This window comes from Manacus candei, unplaced genomic scaffold (assembly GCF_025592945.1).
Source record: "Manacus candei isolate 608988 ecotype Guabito, Panama unplaced genomic scaffold, ASM2559294v1 h1tg000043l, whole genome shotgun sequence".
Classification (NCBI taxonomy): domain Eukaryota; kingdom Metazoa; phylum Chordata; class Aves; order Passeriformes; family Pipridae; genus Manacus; species Manacus candei.
The window spans coordinates 15,964,038-15,988,441 of record NW_026138091.1 but is presented as its reverse complement, the minus strand read 5'-3'; the positions used below and the strand labels follow the sequence as shown (position 1 = coordinate 15,988,441).

The following is a 24,404-nucleotide window of genomic DNA, read 5'->3' as shown; positions in this document are numbered from 1 at the left end:
TATAGCCTAATGTTATGCCAATTTTCAAATGGACACGATCAGAGCTAAAGGGACAGAGAGGTGCACCCCAGAGCTCTGGTTCTCCTTTCTTTATGTTCATCCCTGTACTCAGCACTGGTTAGGCCACACCTTGAGTACTGTGTCCAGTTTGGGGCCCCTCAGTTTAGGAAGGATATTGAGATGCTGGAGCATGTCCAAAGAAGGGCAATGAGGCTGGTGAAGGGACAGAACACAAGTCCTAGGAGAAGCAGCTGAGGGAGTTGGAGTTGTTTAGCCTGGAGAAGAGGAGGCTCAGGGGAGAGCTCATCACTCTCTACAACTCCCTGAAAGGAGGCTGTAGCCAGGTGGGCGTCAGTCTCTTCTCCCAGGCAACCAGCAGTAGGACAAGAGGACAGTCTTAAGCTGTGCCAGGGGAGGTTTAGGTTGGACATTAGGAAGAAGTTCCTTACAGAGAGTGGCTGGGCATTGGAATGGGCAGCACCATTGGAGTGGGAGGTAGAGGACTCACTGACCCGACCCTGGAGGTGTTTAAGAAAGGACTGAATGGTGTTTAAGAAAAGTGTTTAAGAAACATTTAAGAAAGGTGTTTAGGAAAGGACATGGCACTTAGTGCTATGGTCTAGTAGACAAGGTGGTGTTAGACAAACTTTGGACTCTATGATCTCAGAGGTCTTTTCCAATATAGTTGATTCTGTGATTCTGTGATCCTGATGTTCTATTTTTAGATCTCTAGTCTGGTCTGAAGCTACTTTCTAAAGTGGGATTAAGCACAGCTGCTAGATTGCAGCATAATAATGGTGCTTTCTTATAGAAAACCAATAGAAGAATAACTTCTGGATATCTAATAAAAGGGGCTTTATTAATGAAGTCGCATGTGCACATTGCAGGGAAATCTGGGACTCCAGGAAATGTCAGAGCACTCCAGTTGCTGGTGTGGTGGTTTTGGTTTTTTGGTCACATCACTATACAGCATGAAATATTGATGAAAAAACAGCATGCAGGGTATGTCACCTAGATCTGCAGTACATGGACTGGTGCTTTTCTATCGTGAGACAGGACTAAAAGAAGCTATACAAAGAAATTAATAGATCTCAACAGCTCTTGCCAACCAAAATCTTGAGTCTTCGCTCATGCTAAGCACGTTTACAACCCTTTGCAATTTGCCATCATATTTCAATTTTGGTATGTTATTTTGCCCAAATAAAAAGGACAAATCAAGGAAAATCTAAGCAGATTTCAATATCTGAATGGGTGGAATGACATGTGAAGTATTAGTGAAGTGACTGTAATCTCTTCCTCAGTCTCATTTCTATCTTCAGGCCATCACAATCATAAAAGCTCTGCAGCGACAAAATGGAAGATACCAAAACTGAATGTCCAAAAGAAAGCCTTCATAATTCAGAGGAAAAAGGAGCCAGAGTAAGCGAAACAACTTCTGCTTCAGAAAGGCTTGCAGGTTGGAAACAGTCAGTTTTTTCCAACTGTAACAACTGGTCCAAGGAGATTTAACCCTTCTAATAAATTTTGCTTAACACCTCAATGTCCTTTCCATTGTGTATCTCAAACTGCATTGCTAAACAGAATGTATTAAATTCACATTTATGAAAGGAAAATATATATAGAGAGAAGCACTACTAAACACTGAGTCAGTGTTTGATCTCAGACAGGAATCACAGGGGAAATCATCTACCCACCTTGAAGCCAGGGGAAGTTTTGCAACTGGTGTTAGCTGGAACAGGGTCTCCCCTAGCAACCTGATACCTCTACCATTTTCCTGGTAGGGTTAACAATTCCAAAAGAGAAAAGCCATGTCTCTAATTTTGCCTTCTGAAGGCTGTCACCATAATAGCAGTAAGTTATGCACGGCATCATTAAGTGGTTGCAGCAGAATGCACAGTTCTTGGATGATACCTTTCCCCTTGCACATCTGTTATGATTAACAATCATATATATTAAACAGAAGAAAGCATCATCCAGGCCCCATTTCCAGGTAAAAATGATTTTAGAGCACCCAGAAAGATAGGCTTGATAGACAAACCCCATCTATTTCAGAGCTGATTTTATTATTTTGTACATCTGTTCAGTTCATTTCATTTGGTGTTAATATACTCTGCTTCACAAGAATCTTTACTAATGAAATAGTTGTTAAAGAATAATAATATGCTTGATTGACTACTGCTCTCTCTGTTGCTGCCTTTTCTGGATATCTCTCATGCTGCAGATGCTGGGAACAAGCCAGTCACTGCAGGGATTTTTCCAAAGAACCTTACTGAGATACAAGAGCTCTTTTTTTAAATGAAGTCCTCCCAAGCCATCATGAGAAGACCATTCTTCTGCTCCCTTTTGGGCACTCTTTCTTTTCATATAGAATTGTTATGCAATTTTTATGTAGATTTTTATCATACAAGTAATGTGTGAATGTAGGATGGCATGCCTCAGTGGAGAGAATGACAAGGACAAAATGGGGCAGTTATGGCTCCCTTCTTTCTTTCTTTGGGTGTGGTTTGGGGGTTGGTTTGGGTTTTTATTTATAGCTTTGATGGTCATTTTCACTTTGCCTTCCATTTTTGTCATCTGCCTCCTGAACCTAGTGAGGACAAAGCACTCTTCATATTGACTGTCTGCAGTAATGCTTTAGTGACAGGAGAGGTGCTTAACTCCCCTCCTTATCCTCATGGGTGAAAAGTTCATGCTCTTCAACTCAACATCTGCAGCTAAGGGCAGCTGGTTCGAAATGAGCCCAGGGACCCTGCACAGTTACAGAATCACAGAATTTCCTGAGTTGGAAGGGACTCACAAGGATCACCAAAGTCCAACTTCTGGGCCTGCACAGGACAGCCCCAAGAGAGTCACATTATGTGCCTGAGAGCACTGTCAAAACGCAAACACTTCCTGAACTCTGTCAGGCTTGGTGCTGTGACTACTTCCCAGGGGAGCCTGTTCCAGTGCCCAACCACCCTCTGGGTGAAGACCCCTTTCCTAATATCCAACCTAAACCTCCCTTAACACAACTTCAGACCATTCCCTCAGCTATGGGGAATGCTACAGAAAGGTGTGTTGCAGAGAGCCCTGAATGACTGCTCACTGCTTCGGAACCCCATGTGGTACAGTAGGACAATGCAACGTAAGATGCTCATTGTCATCCAATACAGCTGCAAAACCATATCAAAGAGCTTGACAGACTAATTGGCTTGAGTACAGTACTGAAGAACAATATTGCTTTGCTATTACCCCACTAGCTCACTTGAAGCTCTCTCCACTGCAAAATATAGACGTGCCCTTCACAGGAAAAACTTAGTTCTGTTTATTAAGTGACAAACTCCTGACTAAGTCTGTGCCTCAATTTTTACATTCCTATCTTCAGGTTTTTGGAGCTAAATATACTTCTGTATGTTGAATGCTATAAACTGCAGCTAAATCTAATTAGGCCTGTATCCAAAATCATCCAATATCCAAAATGTCACACTTGTATTGAAATGTTAAAAACTTCCAGTCTTCTCAGGCATAATTAAATTTTGTGTTCTGTATATGCTTTTCCCCTCTGGAAAAATAATTATCTATCACTTTAAAGGCATCAAAGCATGGTTGTATGATTGGCATCTGACAGATTTCATGAAAGTAATTTTTCTTTGAAAAGGGATATTGTAATTCCATTTAATGTAGGACTACCTCTGTGCATTTTATATGTGTAGACAGTGAGCATGCCTGCATTTTCCCTCTTTTTGGAAAGTAAATCTGTTTCTGGTATTAAAGAGCAATACACTGAAGCAAGTAGAAATTAACATTAATTTGAATTTAATGTATGCAATACATCCTATAAAAATATGTGCACACGCATGTGAATTTATTTCATGGAGTTAATCATGGTCTGTCTTACTGCTGGTTTCACAGAAGTGGCTTAACACCTCAAAGGGTCCTTTGCTGTTCAGAACCCCACCGACCCATCCTTCAAGACTCTTCAGCTTTCTATCCCAAAGTGCAACCACAGCAGCCTGCTCCCACACACTGCTGGACCAGAACATCAGCCCACAAATGGTCTGGGTTCCTGTGCATACTCATCAGCAGGCTAAGGACCAAGAATGATGAATTGGGTTTTTCCTCCAATATTAGAAGAAAGATTCAAGACGTTGCCCCACTCAAATTTGCATATCTTGCTTACCAAGTGTACTACAGTCATTAGCTAACTGCAGTTCTACTAATTCCCGTATTTAAATGTTCTTTCATTTAATACTTCCTGCAATAACTGCAATCACATTTCAGGGCTCATTGTCTGGGAAAGTCAAATGACATATGAAAATAAGATTAAAGCAATTTTTTAACTCTAAATTTCAAATACACAAGAATCTACTGTGAATGAGATTCTCACTCTTTATCCTCTAGTTAGCTATATTGTCCTTTCTATTCTATTCCTTTTCCTTATAGCTATTGGTTAAACCCTTATGCTCTCATCACTTACTATACTGAACAGAAGGAAAAGGGTATATCAAAATAAAGTATGCCAGAACCTAAAGTAACTTCTGCAAACATAAACCCAGATTATCAGAAGGGCTTTCTTCCAATGGCCCTGAGGCAAATCCTGCTCACAGTTTGGAATCTGTTATTTGTATTTGATTAGTATAATTCAGAATTATGAATAGTGCCATCTATTAATAATTATTCATCATTACCATTATTACTTTAATCACAGCAAGAACAGCTATCCACTTGGGATCAAAAATACACTTGCATCTTTAAAGGACTTATCAAGGTTTTGCATATGGTTGACACTACTTCAGTCACAAGATAGTCACATAAATAAATACAAATTAAATATAAATTAATATAATTGAACATATATTAAAAAGACATATTTAAATTTATGCTATATAAATATAATCTGATATGAAAACTCTTGTTTTTTCCTGGCAGCAGATAGTTCAACTTTTCCCTACAAAGGGAGGAGTCAGAATTACTGTTTAGTCAATACAGGGTTGAGAAAGAAGAATTTATTTTGGATCAAGGGAAATAAATGATGAAGGAATCTAGAAGTGTCATTATATTAATAAATTACTTAGAAAATTTACAGGGAAGACAAAGGGAGTTGCTGCATTCAGTGTCTCCCCTTCTCCCAGTGCCAAGAGTAATTCTAAATAGCAGCAACTCCTGTTGACAATAAGCTTAAATTAAGGATAGAGGGAAGTGGTGGGAATAGAAATGTATCGTCATATATAAAAAAAAACCAACCGGAGAAACACCTGAAAATGCAATGACCTTCTCTCCCCGCAGCCAGACCCGTGGCAGCAGTGTGTATCTGCAGTTAAACAGAGGGTTGCAAAGGCTGTAATGGCACAAAGATCACAGAATATCCCGCGAAGCCATAGAAGGAAGGAAACCGGTAGCATTGCTTAATAGTCTGCTTATTTTACAGTCAAGTGGATTGCCAAGCAACTAAGCTGTAACAAGCTCCATATTTAGGGGAAGAAATGTTTGTCTTCTGTCTGTCCCTGCTTGCAAATGGCAAGTGGAGGGCATTTCTAGGCCAGATAACTTGAGTACAGCATGTTCCCTGAGCCCCGAGCCTGTGCTGCTGAGCAACCGGTGTTAATCATGGGAACAGTTGACACGCGTGCCTTGACGGAGTCCAAGTTTGTCATCATCACTGTGACTTTCACTCTCTACTGTTCAAAACAAAACACAAAAAAAGCCCCCAAAAAACCTGCAGTTACTCTGGAATCTGAGATTCCCACATTACTTACCATGACTGGATCTGTTTAGGATTCATAAATGACAACCCTTGGTGACTAAAAGAGTTTGATTTGGTTGTCTAAGCATGTGCATCCAGAGCTGTTTGAGATGAACAGGGTAGCCGATAGAGTGACACAAAGCACACACAGAATGCCCCCAGGGACCAAGAGCTGGCAGCCAGGTGAAATACGTTCCAGGACATCTGAAATGGCTCTAGTTGGCTCATTTAGGTAACTGATCTGAGCCCTAAATGACCCCTTCATGTTCTTCATGCTACAGCTGCATCACCCAGCAATGAAAACGGATTAGTATTACTACCAAAAAGCACCTGTATAAAAGTACAAATACATACAGCATGTACATCTGGAAGCACACCTTACATCACTCACAAAGACTAAAAATGTAACATTCCTTTTGAATACAAGCACATATGGAGGACGTTCACCCAAGAGAATCATCTTGTAAACAGTGTTCAAGCTTGAAGAAAGATGTGATTTGGGTAAATGGCAGAAGATGCTAAAGGATAACACTTCAAGACTCCAGGTAGTCCAGTCTCTGTCCCAGGGCATCTTGCTGCTGGGGAAGGATACCGCAGAAACGAAACAAGCCTATCGATCACACACAAAAGTGGGACAAAATGACCCCAGCTTGGGCCACTGACACCTGTAACATTATTTGAAGGATAAATCTAGTTGGTCAACCTCAGCACTACCAGCCCACAGGAGAAGATGCCATTATCTGAGTGCTTATCTCATTAGTGGCTTATCTCATTAGTGGCTTTTCAGGAAGCACCTGACCATCTTTATTCAGAAGATACCTCTTTTACCCTGACTGAGCTATCAGACATCAGTGTTTTCCAGGATCCTGCCTAATGGTGATAGAATAACATTTAAAGTGTCTTGAAAAACTATAAACTAAGTGTACAAGTAGTACTTCAACCTAGACTGATACTACATTAATGCCCAGATAAAATATTACAGAATGAAAAAGAATTCATAAAAACTAATGATTTAAAACAATCAGCCAATTTTGAAACTGACTCTACTTGTAATTCACTGTTTTACTTCAAAAAATAGCATCAAATTAATGATAAAATCACTGTTTTCCTGCAATCTGAAATGATACTAAGAATCACAGTAGAATTCAGCAATGGAAACATCCACTGGCTGATCAGCACTAAAATTTTACTGGAATATGGCTAAAGTGTCTTTGCTTGGGAAATTACTGCATTTAAAGTTGCTGTTTTCAGTTCCAAATGTACTATGTCTCACAGTCTTGACTCAGTTCCTCTCTTTATACCCCAGCACTAAAACTGACAACACAAACCCCCAAGCACACAATTGTGAACAAACCTTTTCCTGAAGGAGGATGCAATGTAAAAGCTTCATTATTACACACAAGCTATACAAAATAAACACTGTATGCATATGTAAAATGTTTAGAACATTAAATATGAGCACATACATGTGCTCGTATTCTTTTATCCAGTAACTGCCACAAACATAAGCAGAGAATACAAAAATAGGAGCATAAATAACTATATAAAATTCTGCCATTGCTTTAAGCAACTGCTGCTCTGCAAGCACAGCAGCTACCTTCCACTCACCACAGGCACTTGCTGCTAAGCAACTTTTAAATCTTGTTCAAAGCAGATGGAATTAGTGACTGAAATTGGAAGCAGCATTGTGCTGTGCAGAGATGTACTGCGGTGAAAGCACTTCCAGCTGTAAAGCTATAGCTGAAGAACCAGAGTCTCTTCCTTACCCATTAAAGATGGCTATTGTCAGTCTACTTGAAGACCAGAAAATCCCACTTAGCAGAAAACCTAACTACCTAACAGGACTTGATGAAAAGTCTCCTCTCAAAATTAGGTGCTTAACAAAATAACTCACCAATTTCCTAGAAAATGTCATGAACTATAAATGTATGAACCAGAGTGGCCATAGAATGGAGCCCGAAGATCAGCCAGATGTGTTTGTAGCAGAAAAAATGAGTAACTCTGGTTTTTGAGATGCACTGTGCATCAGATTGAGCCCGATCAGCCAAATCACATGCAGTACTGGGAGTCAGTCATGAGCAACAAATAAATAAGTGACAGGTTCAAGACAAAAATATGATAGACTGCTCCAAGCCAAATAACTGAAGGCCATGTCATAGATAACAATAACTATTTTCTTTAGCTCTCTGTTTGCTTCCCTTCTCCAGGAGGACAAGCTTGAGATCATCTTATTTATCTTTCTTACCATTTCAGGGATTATATGAAAAAATAATAAGTCTTTCAGCTTCAGAACAGATTTATATCCACTTTCAAAATACTCAGAGCGTATTTGTTAATTGAAAATACACATGTACCTTTTGGCTACCTATACTTCAGACGCTTTGACTCATTCATGCCAAAGACCTAGCTAAGCCCTCTCTGTAGCAAAGCATGTTTTTTAAACCTGATCTGTCCACAACAAACCAATAAATGTATTTTTTTAGATTTATTGAATTAATTTAGTGCACCTTTTTATGCTCAAGCAACCTCTCTGGCATGCTATCTGGGCTGTAATAGAAAGGAGATCATTGAGCTTTTTACAGCTGAGGACTGTAAAGACTTTATGTCCCAGAAGAACCTGAAACACCAACTCTTGGAAGTGATTGTACAGAACATGAAACACGGCATGTTCGGTCATTTTCTCCACTGTCATCTCTAGAGTTCTAAAAAATGGGGAGAAAAATTGAGATAGCTCTTTAGTACATTCGTAATATATATTCTGCAAATAAGAGATTTTTCAGAGTAAAGGGAAAATTATGTAGGAAAGTCTCCGTGGGGCCACACTGGCAATGCTGAATGGGTAACTATGCCTATGCTCAGAAATCCAAGTTCTAAACTACAAGAGATGGAACTGCAGGAAGCTGCAAGAGAATTCATCAACAAACAGATACTATTTTCTCTGAACTACAAGGCACTAGATCTAAAGAAAGTAACGGACTGAAAGGGACCTTACAGTAGATGCAGCTAAAAGGAGAGGAGACATCACTAAGGAAGGCATAGATGCATTTGCTGTACTCACTTGTTCATTAGAGAAAGAAAAAGAAAAAAACCAGAAATGCCTCATTTTCACAGGAGCCGAAAATAGCATGGCAGCCCATGAGAAGGCACAGCTGGTACTTGGGCTTATTGCTACCATCAAGGCTGAATGGCCAGCAGGATTAGGAGCACACCAGGCTCAAACAAAACAGCATCAGGTGCTTTCTTCTCTCCCCTGGTCCCACCCCATCCTGGTTCTGTTCTTTCCTGCTAAGTATGCTGTTAACTCACATCCATCCCATTATTAACCCAGCTTCAAATGGCAGGCTGCACTGACCAGGGAACAAGACTACAGCCTGGGTTCCCACCCATTTTGTAACAGCATAGATTACTTCCAGTATTGAAGAGGGAACCACTTGGGAACAAGAGCAAATGCTTGGCTACTCAACTGGTGCTTTCAGTAAAACAGACCACAGTCAGGATTGACAGACCCAGGGAAAATTACAAAAGCAGCCATCAGCTGTCACTGGAGAAGGAAAATGGAGCTTACCTCCACTCCAAACTTTGAAAGATTTGAAAATAAAGTAGGAGTTGTGTCAACCCCTCCAGCCCTGGATCACCTTGGTCACTGCAGCTTCACCACCCCAGTCCTAGAGACACTGTCCTGTTTTCCCATTCCAAGCAGAAGCAGGGGGCCTGGCTCTATGGACATGATGAACTCCCGTTTCCACAGCAGTCAAGAACCGAGTAGTATCATTTAGTACAGGAAATCATCTGTCACTCACCTTCTCATCTAGGTACTGGAATATAGGGATACTGATGTGTTTAAATTTCTAAAATGGTCTCAGTTACTAGAATCACTTAAATGGCATTTCCAGCATTTTCTACTATTTCCATTTTACATTTTAAGGATGTTTCTTAGTTTCTTTATGGGAACAGCAGCATTCTTCAAAGAAGGGTGGGCAGGATTAAGCATTCCACCATCAAACGCGCTCGCATCTGCCCCTTCTACTGTTTCTCTCATCCTCCCTCCTCTCTCGCACATATATAGTCCAAATGCATATTTGGCATATGAGATTTTAGCTCTCACACTTTCCAAATCACCCACAGTTCGAGAACATACTATTCCAAGATCTTCCATGTTGCAGACTTCCCTCTCTCTTCTAGCTTATCACGTCTTCAATTTTCTTGTTGTTCCAGAACGAAGATGATCTGATCTCCTCCTTCAGGTTTTCAACCACTCTTCTTCAGTTTATTTCAGTCTCCCAAGATCAGCTACTTAGCCCGTGCTTGATTTTGCAACAGCTTGCAAAATATATGTTGTGCTCGATTCCTGTTTTTTTTGTCAGAATCTCAAGTTTTAAAACCAGCTCAAGTTTGGTATTTAGATACAGAACAGAACATAAACAATAGGCTGTTTGGTGTAGAGAAACTTTTATATTACCTTGAACAATGGCTTAAGTGCTGACTATCACAAATAATATCCTCCTAACCTTAAGGTGGCCCTTCTCATCTCGTGCTGTCAGAATTGTTGACTCTGCTACTACAAGAGACATGCCTCTTTCAACAAGCAAGTCTCTAAGGAAAGCATGGTTGCATCTATGTGTTGGGAAATACTACCCATTTTCTTGGCATCCTCCAAATATGTATTGTTAGCTTTTCAGAAATATCACCAAAGGGCCGACTGCACAGCAGCAAGATGAAAGAAAACAAGGTTATTCATTTGTTATGCTTGGAAACCATAGTTCATCTTCAGCAGATGCGAACTTCAAACACTTTATCCAAGGTCATTCATGCTTGTCAAGAGACTTGAGAACACAGAAAACAAAGGTGATATTTCATTTTGAGTTTCTGAAAACTACAAGGAGTACTATCAAAGACATTAAAACCAAATCCAATAAATCATGATGACATTTTTACATGAATATTACTTTAAAGTCCTTTGACCTGCCTGCGCTGCTTTGATGCAGTATGTACATTCTTGTACAGTGGTTCATGTACATTCTTATTTCAGCTAAGAGAGTTTATTTCAGCTAAGAAGGTTTATTTCAATTAATCTGAAACCCACACCTTGTTAACTCAATTTAGTCCCAATTGAGAGTCTGTAGGGCTTTTTATACCATACTAATTAACCTTTTTTAAAAAACCCCACACTTTTATTTAAACCTAAATCAGAACATATCCAGACAAACCTTGTAAGAGATGATGTACTATTTCTGAGAATAGTAATCACAGAAAAGACTGATCTCATCAATCAGCCTAAGCTCTTAAGAATTCAGCACAAATGTTTTCAACACCTATTTGGGCCAAGTCACTCATGGCTCAAACTCACCCTGACACGCTGTTCCCACAGAAAAGGCGACCAGCTGCAAATGGCTAACACTCAAACTTGATTGCAGTGAGACAACTGCTGTTCTTGACTTATTTTTGCACATTAGCATGTTGCTACAGCTGGTGTGAAATCACTTGGACAGATAAAACTTGAGTCCATGATGGTTGGTTGTGTTTTGCCTTGGACTCATGTAAAAGGCCCTGGAAAAAGCAGCTTTATAAAGAACAAAATAAGTTACCTCTACTTTTGCTCATAGGTAGCTCTCTATTCTTCTTGCAAGGAATGAAAGCAAATTAAATTTTTGATTTTTATAATATTTGAAATATTTCTTCATTGAATTATTTAGGTTGGAAAAGACCTTCAAGTTCATTGAGTTCAACCTTTGACTGATCACCACCTTGTCAATTAGACCATGGCATGAAGTACCGTGTCTGGTCATTTCTTGAACACCTCCAGGGATGGTGACTCCACCACCTCCCTGGGTAGCCCATTCCAATCCTTGACAACCCTTTCCATGAAGAAATTCTTCCTGATGCTCAACCTGAACCTCCCCTTGTGCAGCTTGAGGCCATTTCCTCTGGTCCTGTCTGTAGTTGCCTGGGAAAAGAGACTGACTCCCATCTGGCTACAACCTCCGGTCAGGTAGTTGTAGAGAGCAATAAGTTCTCCCCCGAGCCTCCTTTTCTTCAGGCTAAATACCCACAGCTCCCTCAGCTGCTTCTCATATGACTTGCTCTCTAGACCCTTCACCAGCTTTGTTGTCCTTCTCTTAACTCACTCTAGCATCTCAATGTCTTTCTTGTAGTGAGGGGCCAGAACTGGACACAGTACTCAAGGTGTGGCCTCACCAGTGCCAAGTGCAGGGGGACAATCACTGCCCTGGTCCTGCTGGCCACACTATTTCTGACACAGGCCATGATGCCATTGGCCTTCTTGGCTACCTGGTCACACTGCTGGTTCATGTTCAGATGGCTGTCGACCAGCACCCCCAGGTCCTTTTCCGCTGGGACTCTTTCCAGACACTCTTCTCTCAGCCTGTAGCACTGCATGGGGGTGTTGTGACCAAAGGGCAGGACCCAGCACTTCACCTTATTGAATCTCATACAGTTGGCCTTGGCCCATCGATCCTGCCTGTCCAGATCCCCCTGCAGAGCCTTTCTCCCCTCCAGCAGATCAACATTCCTACCCAACTCAGCAAACTTATTCAAGTTGCACTTGATCCTCTCATCCAAATCATCGATAAAGATATTAAACAGGACCAGGCCCAATACTGAATCTCTCCTGAACACTACTAGTGATCATCTGCCAACTGGATGTGGCACAGCTCAGCACCACTCTCTGGGCCTGGATATCCAGCCAGTTTTTAACCCAGTAGAGGGCACTTGGTCATGTTCTTGTCCTATCATGATTATCTTATTTGCCAATTATTTTATCAATTAATGTCTTAGATTACTGTTCACAAGTTTATTTTGATTAGATTTAATTCTGACTATAACCACTGATAACTTCTGCTATTATTTGACTGGCTGTCCTCATTTTCTTCTTCAAAATTATTTATTCAGACCAATTTTGTGAGTTTGGATGCTAGAAAGCAGAAGCACAGCCAAACAACTGTGATTCAAGATTAGAATTTAATAGTTGAAATAGCTGTGCATCTTTTCCTTTGAAAGGTATTTCCAGAATGAACTTCAGAAAGACAGATTTTAGCAAATTTAAAAAAAAAAAAAAACAACGAACCAACCAAAACAAAAATCAGCAGAAAGCAATCAGCAACCTCCAGTAGCTGATTTTTAGAGAGGAAATTATAGTTTTTGAAAGCCAACCTGATAATATGATCATCCCTTACCTATACATAAGGCAACACCTAAGTCAGCTGCAATGCAGGCTTCCCCATACCGCCCGTGATATAGCTCCAACACTGATCTGTCAGTATGTCTGAAATGCTTCTGGAGATGAGAGGGTAGTCCAGTTTCCAGATATATGTAAACTTTTGGAGTCCCCCCACACAGGAATAACAAGATTTACAGACTGCCATGGCACTGAACTCCCTGGCAAGAAGCAGGAAGACCACAGCTTCTCATCAGCAATGATATGCTATATAGGGAGACAGGCTTTTCCCTCACTAGGAAAAAACTACTTTAATTTCAGTAAACTAGTCTGTTAAAAAAAGGCAGTTAATAGTTTTAACTGACAACAGCTGTAGAAGTAAAATAAATAAAGACACAGATAAATAAACACACATACTACATACATAAACAAGAACTGGCAGGTTCTTTTAAACTCCTCTGTCCATAGTTAGATTGTTCAATGACATAGAGTGCTTCTTTCTTCCTCATGTTAAACCAAAGCAAATCTGGAGTACATACAAACCAGTGTCCCAAAGGACAATAATTGAAAATGCAGACGCCCATATTTGCTGCCAGCCTGCAGACAGCAGCTGCTGCCGGCAGCGACTCGCTCTACAGTGATGGCGGCGGCGCTGACGTTCCAGATTAGAGAGTCATATCTCTTTGTTCCCCCAGGGGAGCCTCTCTGTTTAAGGGGATACTATTAAGGATGATGGTAAGTCCAAACATGAGCCTTTTCTTTTTGTCCTTTTGAGTAATTCTGTGTATTTATCTGTATTTTATGGAAGAATTAATTGAATGTCACTGTAGACAGACAAACAAGACATAACCTAACTAAATGCCAGGCACGTAGTTCACTAAACTGCTGCAGTACAGGGCACTGTTTGAAATCTACAGCTTCATTAAATCTACAGCTTCATTCCTCTCTGACAGGCAGCCAAGCCCGCAGAGAGTCTAAGTCATTAGCATACATGCAATGCCCCAGAGCGACCAAGTGAATGTCTCTGCATCCAGATGGTCACTGTGATGCACAATGCCCACAGCAGTGCCACCTTCCATGGCGTGGAGGTGTAGCCTAGCACAGTGAGAACCCCAGCTGTGAAAATACTTATACCTATGGAAGATAAGTTTAGAAAAGGTCCCATGTAAAGGCCTTTGAATACCCATTCTCTGTTGGACCCCTGCCTGATGTGACAGACCACTAGTGCTTTATCCTGAGTAGGCAACTTAATATCTCAGTTATTGTAGCTGTTGTATCCCTGTGGGTGGGGGCAATATTCTCTAGTCTCACTACAATGTGGCAAGTGTAAATGACACTAAAGATAAGGCAGTATGTCTTATTTAACACCCAAGAAATCCTTCATCCCATTGCTATCTCCTTGTGCTATCAGAACACTCCAGCCAAAGTTGCAGAGAGATATCTCTAGCAGGTCAACAATTGTAGAGGAATCCGCTCCTGCACAGAACCACTCCTGTCCTGTGACCAAAGACACGTTATGCTCCTGTGTGATGTTCATGTGTTAGGCCTCTCACACTTCTGTGGGTTCCTGGAGGAACTTCCACTCTTGAATGTGATCCTTACAGTTTAGATCTTGTTGCTTTTTAATCTGGCTGCTCATTTCCATCATTTGGAGCTTTTCTCCATCCATCTGCACAAGCAGCTCGATTATCAATCGATTATTCGCTCTGAACAGCTTATCTAAAGTTATCATTGCAGACCACGCAAGCAGCAGAGGATGCAGGGAACAGTCAGGCTGATGCATGTTGCAGTCAGAGGAACATTTTCCCTGGCTCATTTAACCCTCTAGCAGGCCTTTGCCTCCAACCATTGCCTTTAAAACTTCCAGGGCTTTGCAGCTAGACTGCTTGTGGATGACAAAGCACTTCATGAGATCTTCACATACAACTTGACCAGCTAGTTGACATTTCTCATCTACTGTATTCTTTGATAACTTAAATTAAAGTCTGAGAGTATTTTATCAGCTGATAGTTTGAGTGACTCATTACTACCTACTCTGATGCAAATACAGCGGCACAATTTACTGCCACTGCAACAGTCCTAAATACTTTACTAATGACAGTAATGAATGCAGTTGAGAGGAAAAAAGGTTAGTGCCAATATCTTCCACATTCAGGTCCTTTTTAAAATGTTAAATATACCTTTTTAGCATCTTTCAGTACTGCTAATTATAATGCTTTTCTCTTCTTTTGTGACCAGCAATATTTTAATTGTGCTAAGTCAGTTCAGAGTCAGTGTCACTCGTGTTAGGTATCCATAAGCCAGCGATTTATACAGTTGAGGTTCTGCCTGGGATGTTATCTTCTTGCATAAGTTTTTACTTTTCTTTTAGCACAGGTCTTACAAGTAGAGTCCACTGCCATTTTCTGACTTCCATGGAGCTGTAATAGATGCCGTTCCCCTCAGGATTTGCTTTCTAGCAGTGCCCTCATCATACAATCCCTTACTGTTAAAAAATGCAGCAAATACATGAAGTTAAAAATATCTAGTCTCCTTTTTCTATTCCCATCCAGTGTTGCCTGTGTATTTTGGTGCTGAAAAAATCTCCGGAGCAGTTAATTAGGGGTGAGATAAGAAAGGGTTTATTTGCCAAGGCAGTAGGTGATATAAGACGCGCGCGCGCAGGCCGTGCCTGAGAGGTTACATTTTATAACATTATCCATCCAATCCCAGATGTGTCCACCCTTTGGCCCTTCCTCTGGTCTGCCCCGGGCCCTTCCCCTGAGAATCGGGTCTGGGGTCTTTTTGGGACCACCTACTTCCTCATCTTCACCATTTTCAGAGCACAAAGGGCACAGCTACCCAATTTTTGACCGTAGTCTGTGGTTTAGGCCCTGATATGCTGTTCTCCAAACAGTCTGGGTCTTTGCCTTGACAAAAGACTAAACACTGCTACTGAATTCAGGGGTAGGTTTGATATGGGAGGCATAGAATGGGGTAAGAGGGTTAGGGAATATGTAAACAAGGGAAAGGAACAAGGGAGAAAGGGGTTTCTGCTTTTTAAAACCTACAATTCTTACCAGTCTTACAAATATTAGAAAAATAAAAAAAACCATTAGGGGCTTAAGGCATCACCAGGAACTTTAAAAATATGTAATTGAGTATATTTTTCTTCTGCTGCACTTGCACAACTACAACTCATCAAGACCATATCTTCTTAAAACTTCTTGATGTGCTATAAGATGGGTACTTCCACACTCAAGTGAGTACAGCAGGAAATCCAAATACACAACAGCTTTTCTAGACTCATTCCTAACGGTAAAATGAAAGCTGGCATTTACAGATTGCAAAATCACTGGGCTAGTGAGTGGCATGTTAAATGTGAAGGTTAAGGGAGATGGCTCATGTTTCCATTGGCATCTTCAAAATCTCCTCATGGCTTCTTAGGCTACAGTCCTTCTGAGCACAAGCCACTTTCATCCAGAGCTCATTCCTACCACTCTCATCTTTCTTCACTGTTCAGTCAAACCTTTACAAAAACTGCATAAGGGCTACACAAAGTTGGAAAGTCCCCACCATAGCTATATACTTTCTCTGACAAGCTCACCAACTTTGTATCATTTTCACCTGAGGCTCCTCCTCTATCTAGGCTGAAACACTATCTCAGCAACCCTCAAAGTATGCACCAAGGAAGACCTTCCCAGTCACTCAGTTTCACAAAAGAGGTCAAACATGTCATACTTTAATTTTGTATTGCTGCCATGTAGTTTCACAAGAGTTTTCCTTCCCCTGTACTGATCAAAACACCTGACAAACATCATTTCCAAATGAAATAGAGAGCTAGGAAGTCCTAAAATACTAATTCCATCTAGTTTTGGGAAGCAATGGTACATTTCCTGGTCTAGGCAAAATACGGGTTCACTTCCACTCTCAATTTCTCAGCATCTTAAGTTGATCTCTCAGTGTAAGTTTCACCTTGACCAAACACAGCAAAGTCAGACAATTTTTCACTGAGCTACACCAGATTCTGGGTAGCAAGTGTTTTTTCTCTGTAGTTTTACAGCTTATTTGGCTAATATAGCATTCTGTCTTTTTCAATAGGGAACATATTGGCATTTTTAAGATTCTTTAATCTCCCATTATAGATAGTAACCTTTATATGACAGGATCTAAACAGTGACATCCCATCAGCATTTTCACCAAATGGAAAAGATATCCATTAGTCTAGAAAATCTGGAATACTCTGTCTCTCTGAATCCCATGTGCTTTTTTCATAGCACTTTACAGACCTTTTCCTGGCGCTTGAGGGATCAAGCAGGGGATTCTAGCTCAAACAAAAAGAGATTACTTAGATTCTTCTGTGAATAAGTTTTTTTTCCAGGCATGACAATTAATTATCCCTAAATTACAATGAAACACTACTGCTTTTACCCCAGCTCAAATAATACGACAGAGCTCTCACTGCTTATACTGCACTTCCTATCTAGGTCACACAGCCCAAAGGGACTCTAATAATCTTTCAGTTGTCCTTGGGTATGAGGATTTATCCCTATTTCTGGTCCTGTAAATTAAACTGGTCAAAGCTGAAGCTTGTTTTGATCTCATAACATTTTGCAAACATGTCAATTGATTCAGCTCATATCCGTCACTGGCTCTAACTTGGAGATTGGTCCTGCTTTGAGGGAAGTGATGGTCCCCCCAAATCTAAATTATTCTATGATTTTTATCTTAAATCTGAAAGACCTTTTGTCATCTTTGACCCATCACAGACCTGTCCACTAATTATAGCTCATGTTTTCAACTATGGCAAAGACCAAATGATCTGACAAGCAAAAGGTTACCTATTCACTTCATGTACCTTCAGATTTCTTCCCCATTCCAGAAGCTCATGTGTGGACACAGCTACATGGGAGACTAGCACTGTATTCAGTAACTCTACATCAGACCCTTGCAACCTCTAAACAAGATAGGAAAGGGGATCCAGGGCTGCAAGAGACAAACTACCAAAGACTGTCAAATTCATGAGTCAGATCCAGCCTGTGAGATGTCTCAGTTCACTTCTTCTTTGTGGAGGAAGAAAGGACAAGGTGCACTTAAACTCTTCCGACAGTGCTTGTGAACAGCTCAACACAGTGAATTCAAATTGCCATTCGTGCTGCCGGAGTAGGAGGGCTGCACTTCAATCTCCTGTCCTCCTGAACATGCAGTTAAGCCTTGGAGACCATACCTCAGGCATCTAATAAAGTGGTAGGGCCAAGGGATTTACAGAACCTGCAGAACCCTCTCTTATCTCAGGTTTGTACTTTAAAAATATGCATTCATTTAGAAAATAACAATACTAGCACTCGGTAAATCCTCAAAATCTACTGTAAGTGGAAGGTGAGACTACATTTTCTCTCCAAATACCTTGAAATTTCACTGATGCATTTGCCAAGTTTATTACAGCTTCTGTAATCTCAATCCCTTTCATAACCCAAGTTTACTCTGGCATCTGATACTGCTGTAGCCAAGCCTCATTTTGACCTGGTTCTGAAATTTTTTCAAAAGTCCTGACTCTGTGGGCAACAACGGGAATCTTAGCAGCCAAATACACTGGTTTAAAGTTACAGTTTCTGGTACTTTCCTATAACCTCTCTTTGATGTACTGTTGCCTGAGAAACCAGTGTGACATCACTGTGGAATTGTGGCTATACTTACCGCTACTTGCTGGTCTTGGCCTTTTAGGATGGCAGTGGGCTATTTATGCTCAAAAAAGGAGCATTTTGGTCATCTGCTGGTTCAGTGGAGCCCAGTCTTGCCAAGGCATCCCACCAGAGTTTCAACAATCATGTTGCACCCTCCCTTTTGCTGCTGCTCACTTAACCACCCCATGAACCATCCTGGGGAGCCAAGATGCTCAAAACTACCTGCAAAAGTGGTCAGGTTTTGGCTCATTTTCCCACAGATGGGGTGAGTACCAGTGCTGAAAACAGAGGAGGCAGGCACATCAGCCCAGGATGGCAGCACCCATACTGATCAGATTGTTCTGGCTCTCAATATCTGATGCTAAGGTCTCCGATTTCTCCACTGTTGGCTGCTGATGTTTTGCAGGGATTTGTAAAACTACTTTTCTGACGCCATAAAATCAATTCTCTTGGTGTAACCTTTGCCATTTATTACATTTTGGCTGGAAGAGAGTTTGGGAAAAAATGCCTAGGAACAAAGGTACCTCCTGAACAGACAGAGCAGAAGACAGTACAGTGCGCCTGAGCAAGCACAGCAGTTTTTCCTGGCACACTTAAGTGGGCAAGCTTTCCCCTTCTCCACAGCCGTCCTCAGCCTCCCCCCAGAGAGCAGCATTCCAGCATTAGCCTCGCGGCAGAGGAAAGCTCCAGATGGCCTTTGGTTTTGTATTTCTCCAGCCCTTTGGTCAGCCCTCATTTGGTCCAGAGTCCTTCTGCTTTCCAGAGTGCAGCTGCTGATCTACCAGACAGGGACCACCATGAGCATCTCTCAAACAGCCCAGGCTGGAAGAGTACTTCCCAGACAACCTCCCATATAACCCTCACAGTTCAGCACTGCTGTTAGGTTAAAACGCCCCAGCATGAACAAACATAGCAGCATTGAGAACATCACCTCAGACTTCCACAGCATGCACCTCGGTCCTTTTAACACCACCAGGGCAAGCAGCATGAACGGGTGTGATTCCCTCCCTCGCAGCTTCCTACTGAGTTTCTCTGCGGTATCTGAAGCACATATGCATGGTGCACATTCTCAGACACACATGAAATGGCTCTCTGAGCCTCTCTGCTTGCTTTATAGGCTCTGAACTGCATCCTGTCCCATTCCTTACCAATATACAGACAGATTTGATGGAGTTGCATTCCCCTGACCTCCCCTACCACTGCTAAGTCCCACCGACTGTGACTGCTCTCACATTTTCATTTAATTTGTGCTTGTATTGTCTCTCATATAGGCCTGCAACTGACAGTATTCCTAGTTAGACAAGGGATGCTTGCTGGTTATTTCTGCTAGGTTTGGGATCACCTCTTCTCCCTGAGCTGAGGGTGTCCTTCTCATGAGGACCAGCCTGTCACTTGTTCAGAGCCCCATCACTTCCCAGCTTCAGGGCAGCACTGTAACACTATTTCAGCTTCAAAAAGACTTAATTCTCAACTCAAGCTTTATCAAAGCAGATTTTATTCACTCCCTCCAGAATGTGAAACTATTATGGAAATCAGAAAAATCTATCAGGTCAGCAGGAGGGGTGGTGTGGGATGGACAGCTGCCTCCTCATGCACACAGCCCCCTGACACTGCCCCAGCAGCATGTCTGACAGTGGATCAGCACAAAAGCACCGAAGACGAAGGGTCTCTGGCGCATATGTTTCCTGTGGGGATTATAAAGAGGACATGTGACCAATGGAAAAAAATGACCATGACCGTACAGCAAGTACTCTGCCACAGTGCAACCCTTCCACGGACACTTCCTGGGTTTTCTGCTTTGCACTCTCTATCCTTGCTCATCATGCGCTGGAGTGTCAGCAGATGTTTGTGCATTGCCTGCTGCCTTATCCCCCTTTATGGGCCGGCGTCACTGGCTGTTTGTCTTTCCCTCCACCCAGGAGGTGATAAGCAGATGCCTGTTCCTACAACAGCCCTCAGACTATCTTTTACTGCCCTTCTGACTGCTGCTACAAGCAAAAAGAAAGACCAGGATTTGAGAGTTGGTTTGACATTTAAAATATTTTGCTACTGAGTGACAGACTAAAGGTTCTGAACCAGTATTTGCTTCTGACCATTTTTCTTGGTTTTTTTAATCAGACAGAAGAGAAATAAAATCCTAAACACTATGTGTAAACAGCAGGATTAAAAAAACTGAAATCTGTTCATTTTATGCTTTTTGGATAGCAGCAGCAAGGGCGTCTGTTGTATTTTCAAGGTCCAGATGATCTGAATATTTTTATTTTATTTTGTATTACTTTATGTTCTAGCCAGATAGAAACATTAACAATTAGTACCACTGTTATCATTTGATGGCCTGGAAATACGAAAAAGACAGGAGGAAAGGGAAGACCAAAAACCTCTTAGCTGTGACTGCATTCTGATTAAAATAATTTTGATACTATCTTCTGTCTTTGAAAGCAAACCGGCTCTGCCTCCAGCAGTGGTGTGGGCAGGGCTGGTTACGCAAGGACTGGCCTGTGCAGGCAGGTGTGCAGGGGGGCAGCACCAGTAACTCCACTCTCCTCCCGCCTGCCAGCACCTGGCAGCAGTAGGCAATGGGGCAGCCTGTCCAATTTTCAGAGGAACTCTTGGGCAGGAGGTCCAGGCCTGAGCAGAGGCGTATGGGAGTTGTTCTGAACAAAGGCGAGGCCACCACACTGCCCTTCTCTTCGTCAGGCCAGGGACTGCAGGCAGAGACCAACCACAGCCTCTGCTCGAATCGATGGCAACTAGCCATGTTCTGCTTAACCCTTTTTTTAAAAGCAAATAATGTTTGTAGACCTCTCTTGGAAACAGGTAGTGGCTGTCACGGAAGCTCCCATCACCCTTTCCTAAATTGTGGGAACCATGGAAACAAAAACAGCCACAGCTGCTGGTGCACAAGCCAGTGATTTTAGCCAATGCGCCTTGTAACCCAAGAAAATGAACAAGACTGAACAATCTGAGTAAGCACTATACCTTTCTGCAAGAGGGCAGGTGGGGCACTGATTTTATCTCAGAGCACGTTCTGTGCATTTTGCAGACAGAGAGCCCATGGATAGAGAGGCTGGGGCTCACAGATCTGGCAGGGCAGAAATAGACGCAGCTACATTTGGCATCTCTGCTCATGCTCCGCTGACCCAGAGCTGCAAACATGTTTACAACTGTGCATGAAAAATTCGTCCCCAAACAAAAGAAATCTAAAGGCAAATTTTGTTTTTGTCCTGCCTGACCTTGACCATGACCAGGTGGCAGAGGAGAGGGGGAGCTACCAGAACCAGGTGACAGGACCAATTAACCCTTTGGGAGCAAGGGGTTTGACAGCCAGGAGGATGTGACTATGAGGTATTCCGATGCTCTTGCCACTTCCCAGGAAGAGCCAAGACACAGAACGGGTCCCAGCCTAAGTGCATGGAGACATTACACCTCACTGCATGGTATAATGCTCTATAAAAGCCACCACTTCATATTCAAATGAGACATGTTTTCAACATACAGTACTATTTTGTGCACAAAATACAGCGTGAACCGACTGTTTTCTATTTTTCAGTCACCCAATAATCACTGGATCAGACTGGTCTCCACACAGCCACACTGTCACCAGCAGCATTATTTATACATAAACCCCCAGCCTTCCTCCTGGACAGATTTGCCAGGTAGGTAATTGTTGTTCCCACTGAAGCAGAACTGGCTTGCTTTCAGTGACATGCATCTGCACTGCTATTATACTGCACTGCTATTATACTGCCTCGGCTAAGATTTTCCAGAACAAAGATCAGGAAGAAACAAATAAATGATCCTATTATTTTGCATTTTTCACCTCATATTTAGAATTCCACCCAATTTAATTTTGGATTCTGTAGTTACAAGAGGGATTGCATACAAGCCTCCTTTTTCCCAGACACAAAAATGAAGCAAATTTAACCTGCAGGTTAAATCACTCTCCCCAACCTCTCGCCCATCTGATACTGCAGCATTTACAATCCCCAAACATATCATCTGACTAGTGCATTCATTAAGAGTGTTTGCAACTCCTGGTCATTGACAGATGCAATCTTATCTATTGACACATTCAAGCAAAACTGCCTTTTCCCCCCATCTTTCAGTGGCCTGAATTCAGCAGTGCTGACAGCCCTATGCTGTCTTGCTGCTTGTATCGAGGATGTACCCACAATAAGGAGGTAAATGCTTCCCCTCTGGCATTTTTCATCCCTTCTCAAACAGGCAAGGACCACAGCTTTTAGCCCACGACCTACAGCAAAGAGAATGCAAACGCGGTGGGTAGAGTGAGGAAAACAAGCCCTGTACTCAACAGAAAAAGGATGTAAGTGGGATGCATTTACTTACATGAAGATTCAGTGCCAAACATGGCTCTCCCCAGATGCTGCTATTTTAAAAAGCAAAGAAGAAAAGAGTGGAAGACAGAGGGAGTGTATGAGAGTAGGGATGAGACTGCTACGCAGCAGGGGTCATGAAGCCAGACAATGCAGTCCAGGCTATCCAAGCTGCCAGATTCTTCTCTCTCCTCCTCTCCCGTCCTCTGCTCAACACCGCAGACAGCTTTTCCTTGCAACCGCAGTGAAGGTCCTTCTTCAGGAAGCAAAAACCGGGAGCTTCTGTTTTAAATCCGAGTGATAAGGGCAGGCTAGCGTCCTTTCCGTGATACTGGCAGGCAGGAATAGGTATCAGCCACCAGATACTGCAATCCCCAGCCCTGCTCGCCGTAAGACAATAGCGGAGCTTATGCACACACGGGATGACGTCAGAACACTGCAAAGACTGACTGCTGCTAACCCAGAGGCTCGGAGGGGGCTTGGACAGAGCAGAGCGATTCAGATGGGAATTCCTTTGTCACAAAAAGCAGAAGACAAAGAGCCAGACCTATATTTCCCTCCGTGATGCTAAAGCTCCCACGCGGAGCTGTAATGCTAGCAGGAAAATATCTGCCTGGAATTCGCTCTACTTTTCTCAGCTGCACGAGATGCAAAGTGTCTCTGTGCTAATGGAATAAATTTCAGGGACACATATCCTAGTAAATACCACTTATAGCATTTCCAATAAAGAACAACCACAAATTTCTATCATTAACTCTCTTTATTATTTTTCCTTCAAATAAATATTAAAATTCTGGGCCAATCTACATTTCAAACCTAATTTTCACATCAAAGTGTTATCCAACTGTCTCATTTACTTAGATTTATTGTCAGAATACACGCAACAATGCTCTAACCACAATAAATAAGTCATACATCTAAATAAAAATAAAACCACTAACTGAATTCAATGATAAAAAGGCATCCTAGCAACCAAAGAAATATTTTCCTTATTTCTTCTTTATTATTCTAAACCATTTAGATCTAGCGTTTGTTAGCCTCTGCAAGTGCATTTTTAGTGTACTGAATTTCTTTGAGTTTCTTTTTTTTCTGACACTCAGTAATTGAAAAATGTTCAAACATAGAAACAAAGCCCTAAGCTAGCTCCTTCAGTCCTCTCACAGACAATAGGAATTTGCCTGCCTTATGCTGACGAGGGCAGCCAAGGTAGTAAGTTGATGGTTAGAAATTACCAGACATTGGGGGCTATCCATGGCTGTCTGGAGGGGGTAAAACAAAGAACAATTCTGCCAAGTCTCACCGAACACATATGTGCAGTTCCCAAGATGGCAAAGACTGGAAAGTACTGCTGGTGGATGAGGAGAAAGGAGGCAGATGTAGGTCCATTAAGTGAAGCATTTAAAGGAAAACAACCACCCCTCCCATTTCTCAGGTTTTGTGGGTTAACAATTCCAAACAATCCTGCTGCTCCACGTGCCAAGGGGGTTTGTGCTGTTTGCAAAATACACAAT

At 41.9% G+C, this 24,404-nt stretch overlaps 1 protein-coding gene across 2 annotated transcripts in view; it reads right to left on the bottom strand.

Moving 5' to 3' along the window:
* Window positions 1-24,404, bottom strand: part of ST7 (suppression of tumorigenicity 7) — a 144,000-nt gene that overhangs the window by 82,436 nt on the left and 37,160 nt on the right. Inside the window, exon 1 of one of the 2 annotated variants that reach the window (XM_051795508.1) lies at window positions 22,907-23,276. The exons of the other annotated variant lie outside the window; for it this stretch is intronic. Coding sequence (XP_051651468.1) covers window positions 22,907-22,928 — 22 coding nt within the window. The 5' untranslated portion in view covers window positions 22,929-23,276. Of the gene's footprint in view, window positions 1-22,906; window positions 23,277-24,404 lie in introns of those variants that run through there. 2 annotated transcript variants of the gene reach the window in all.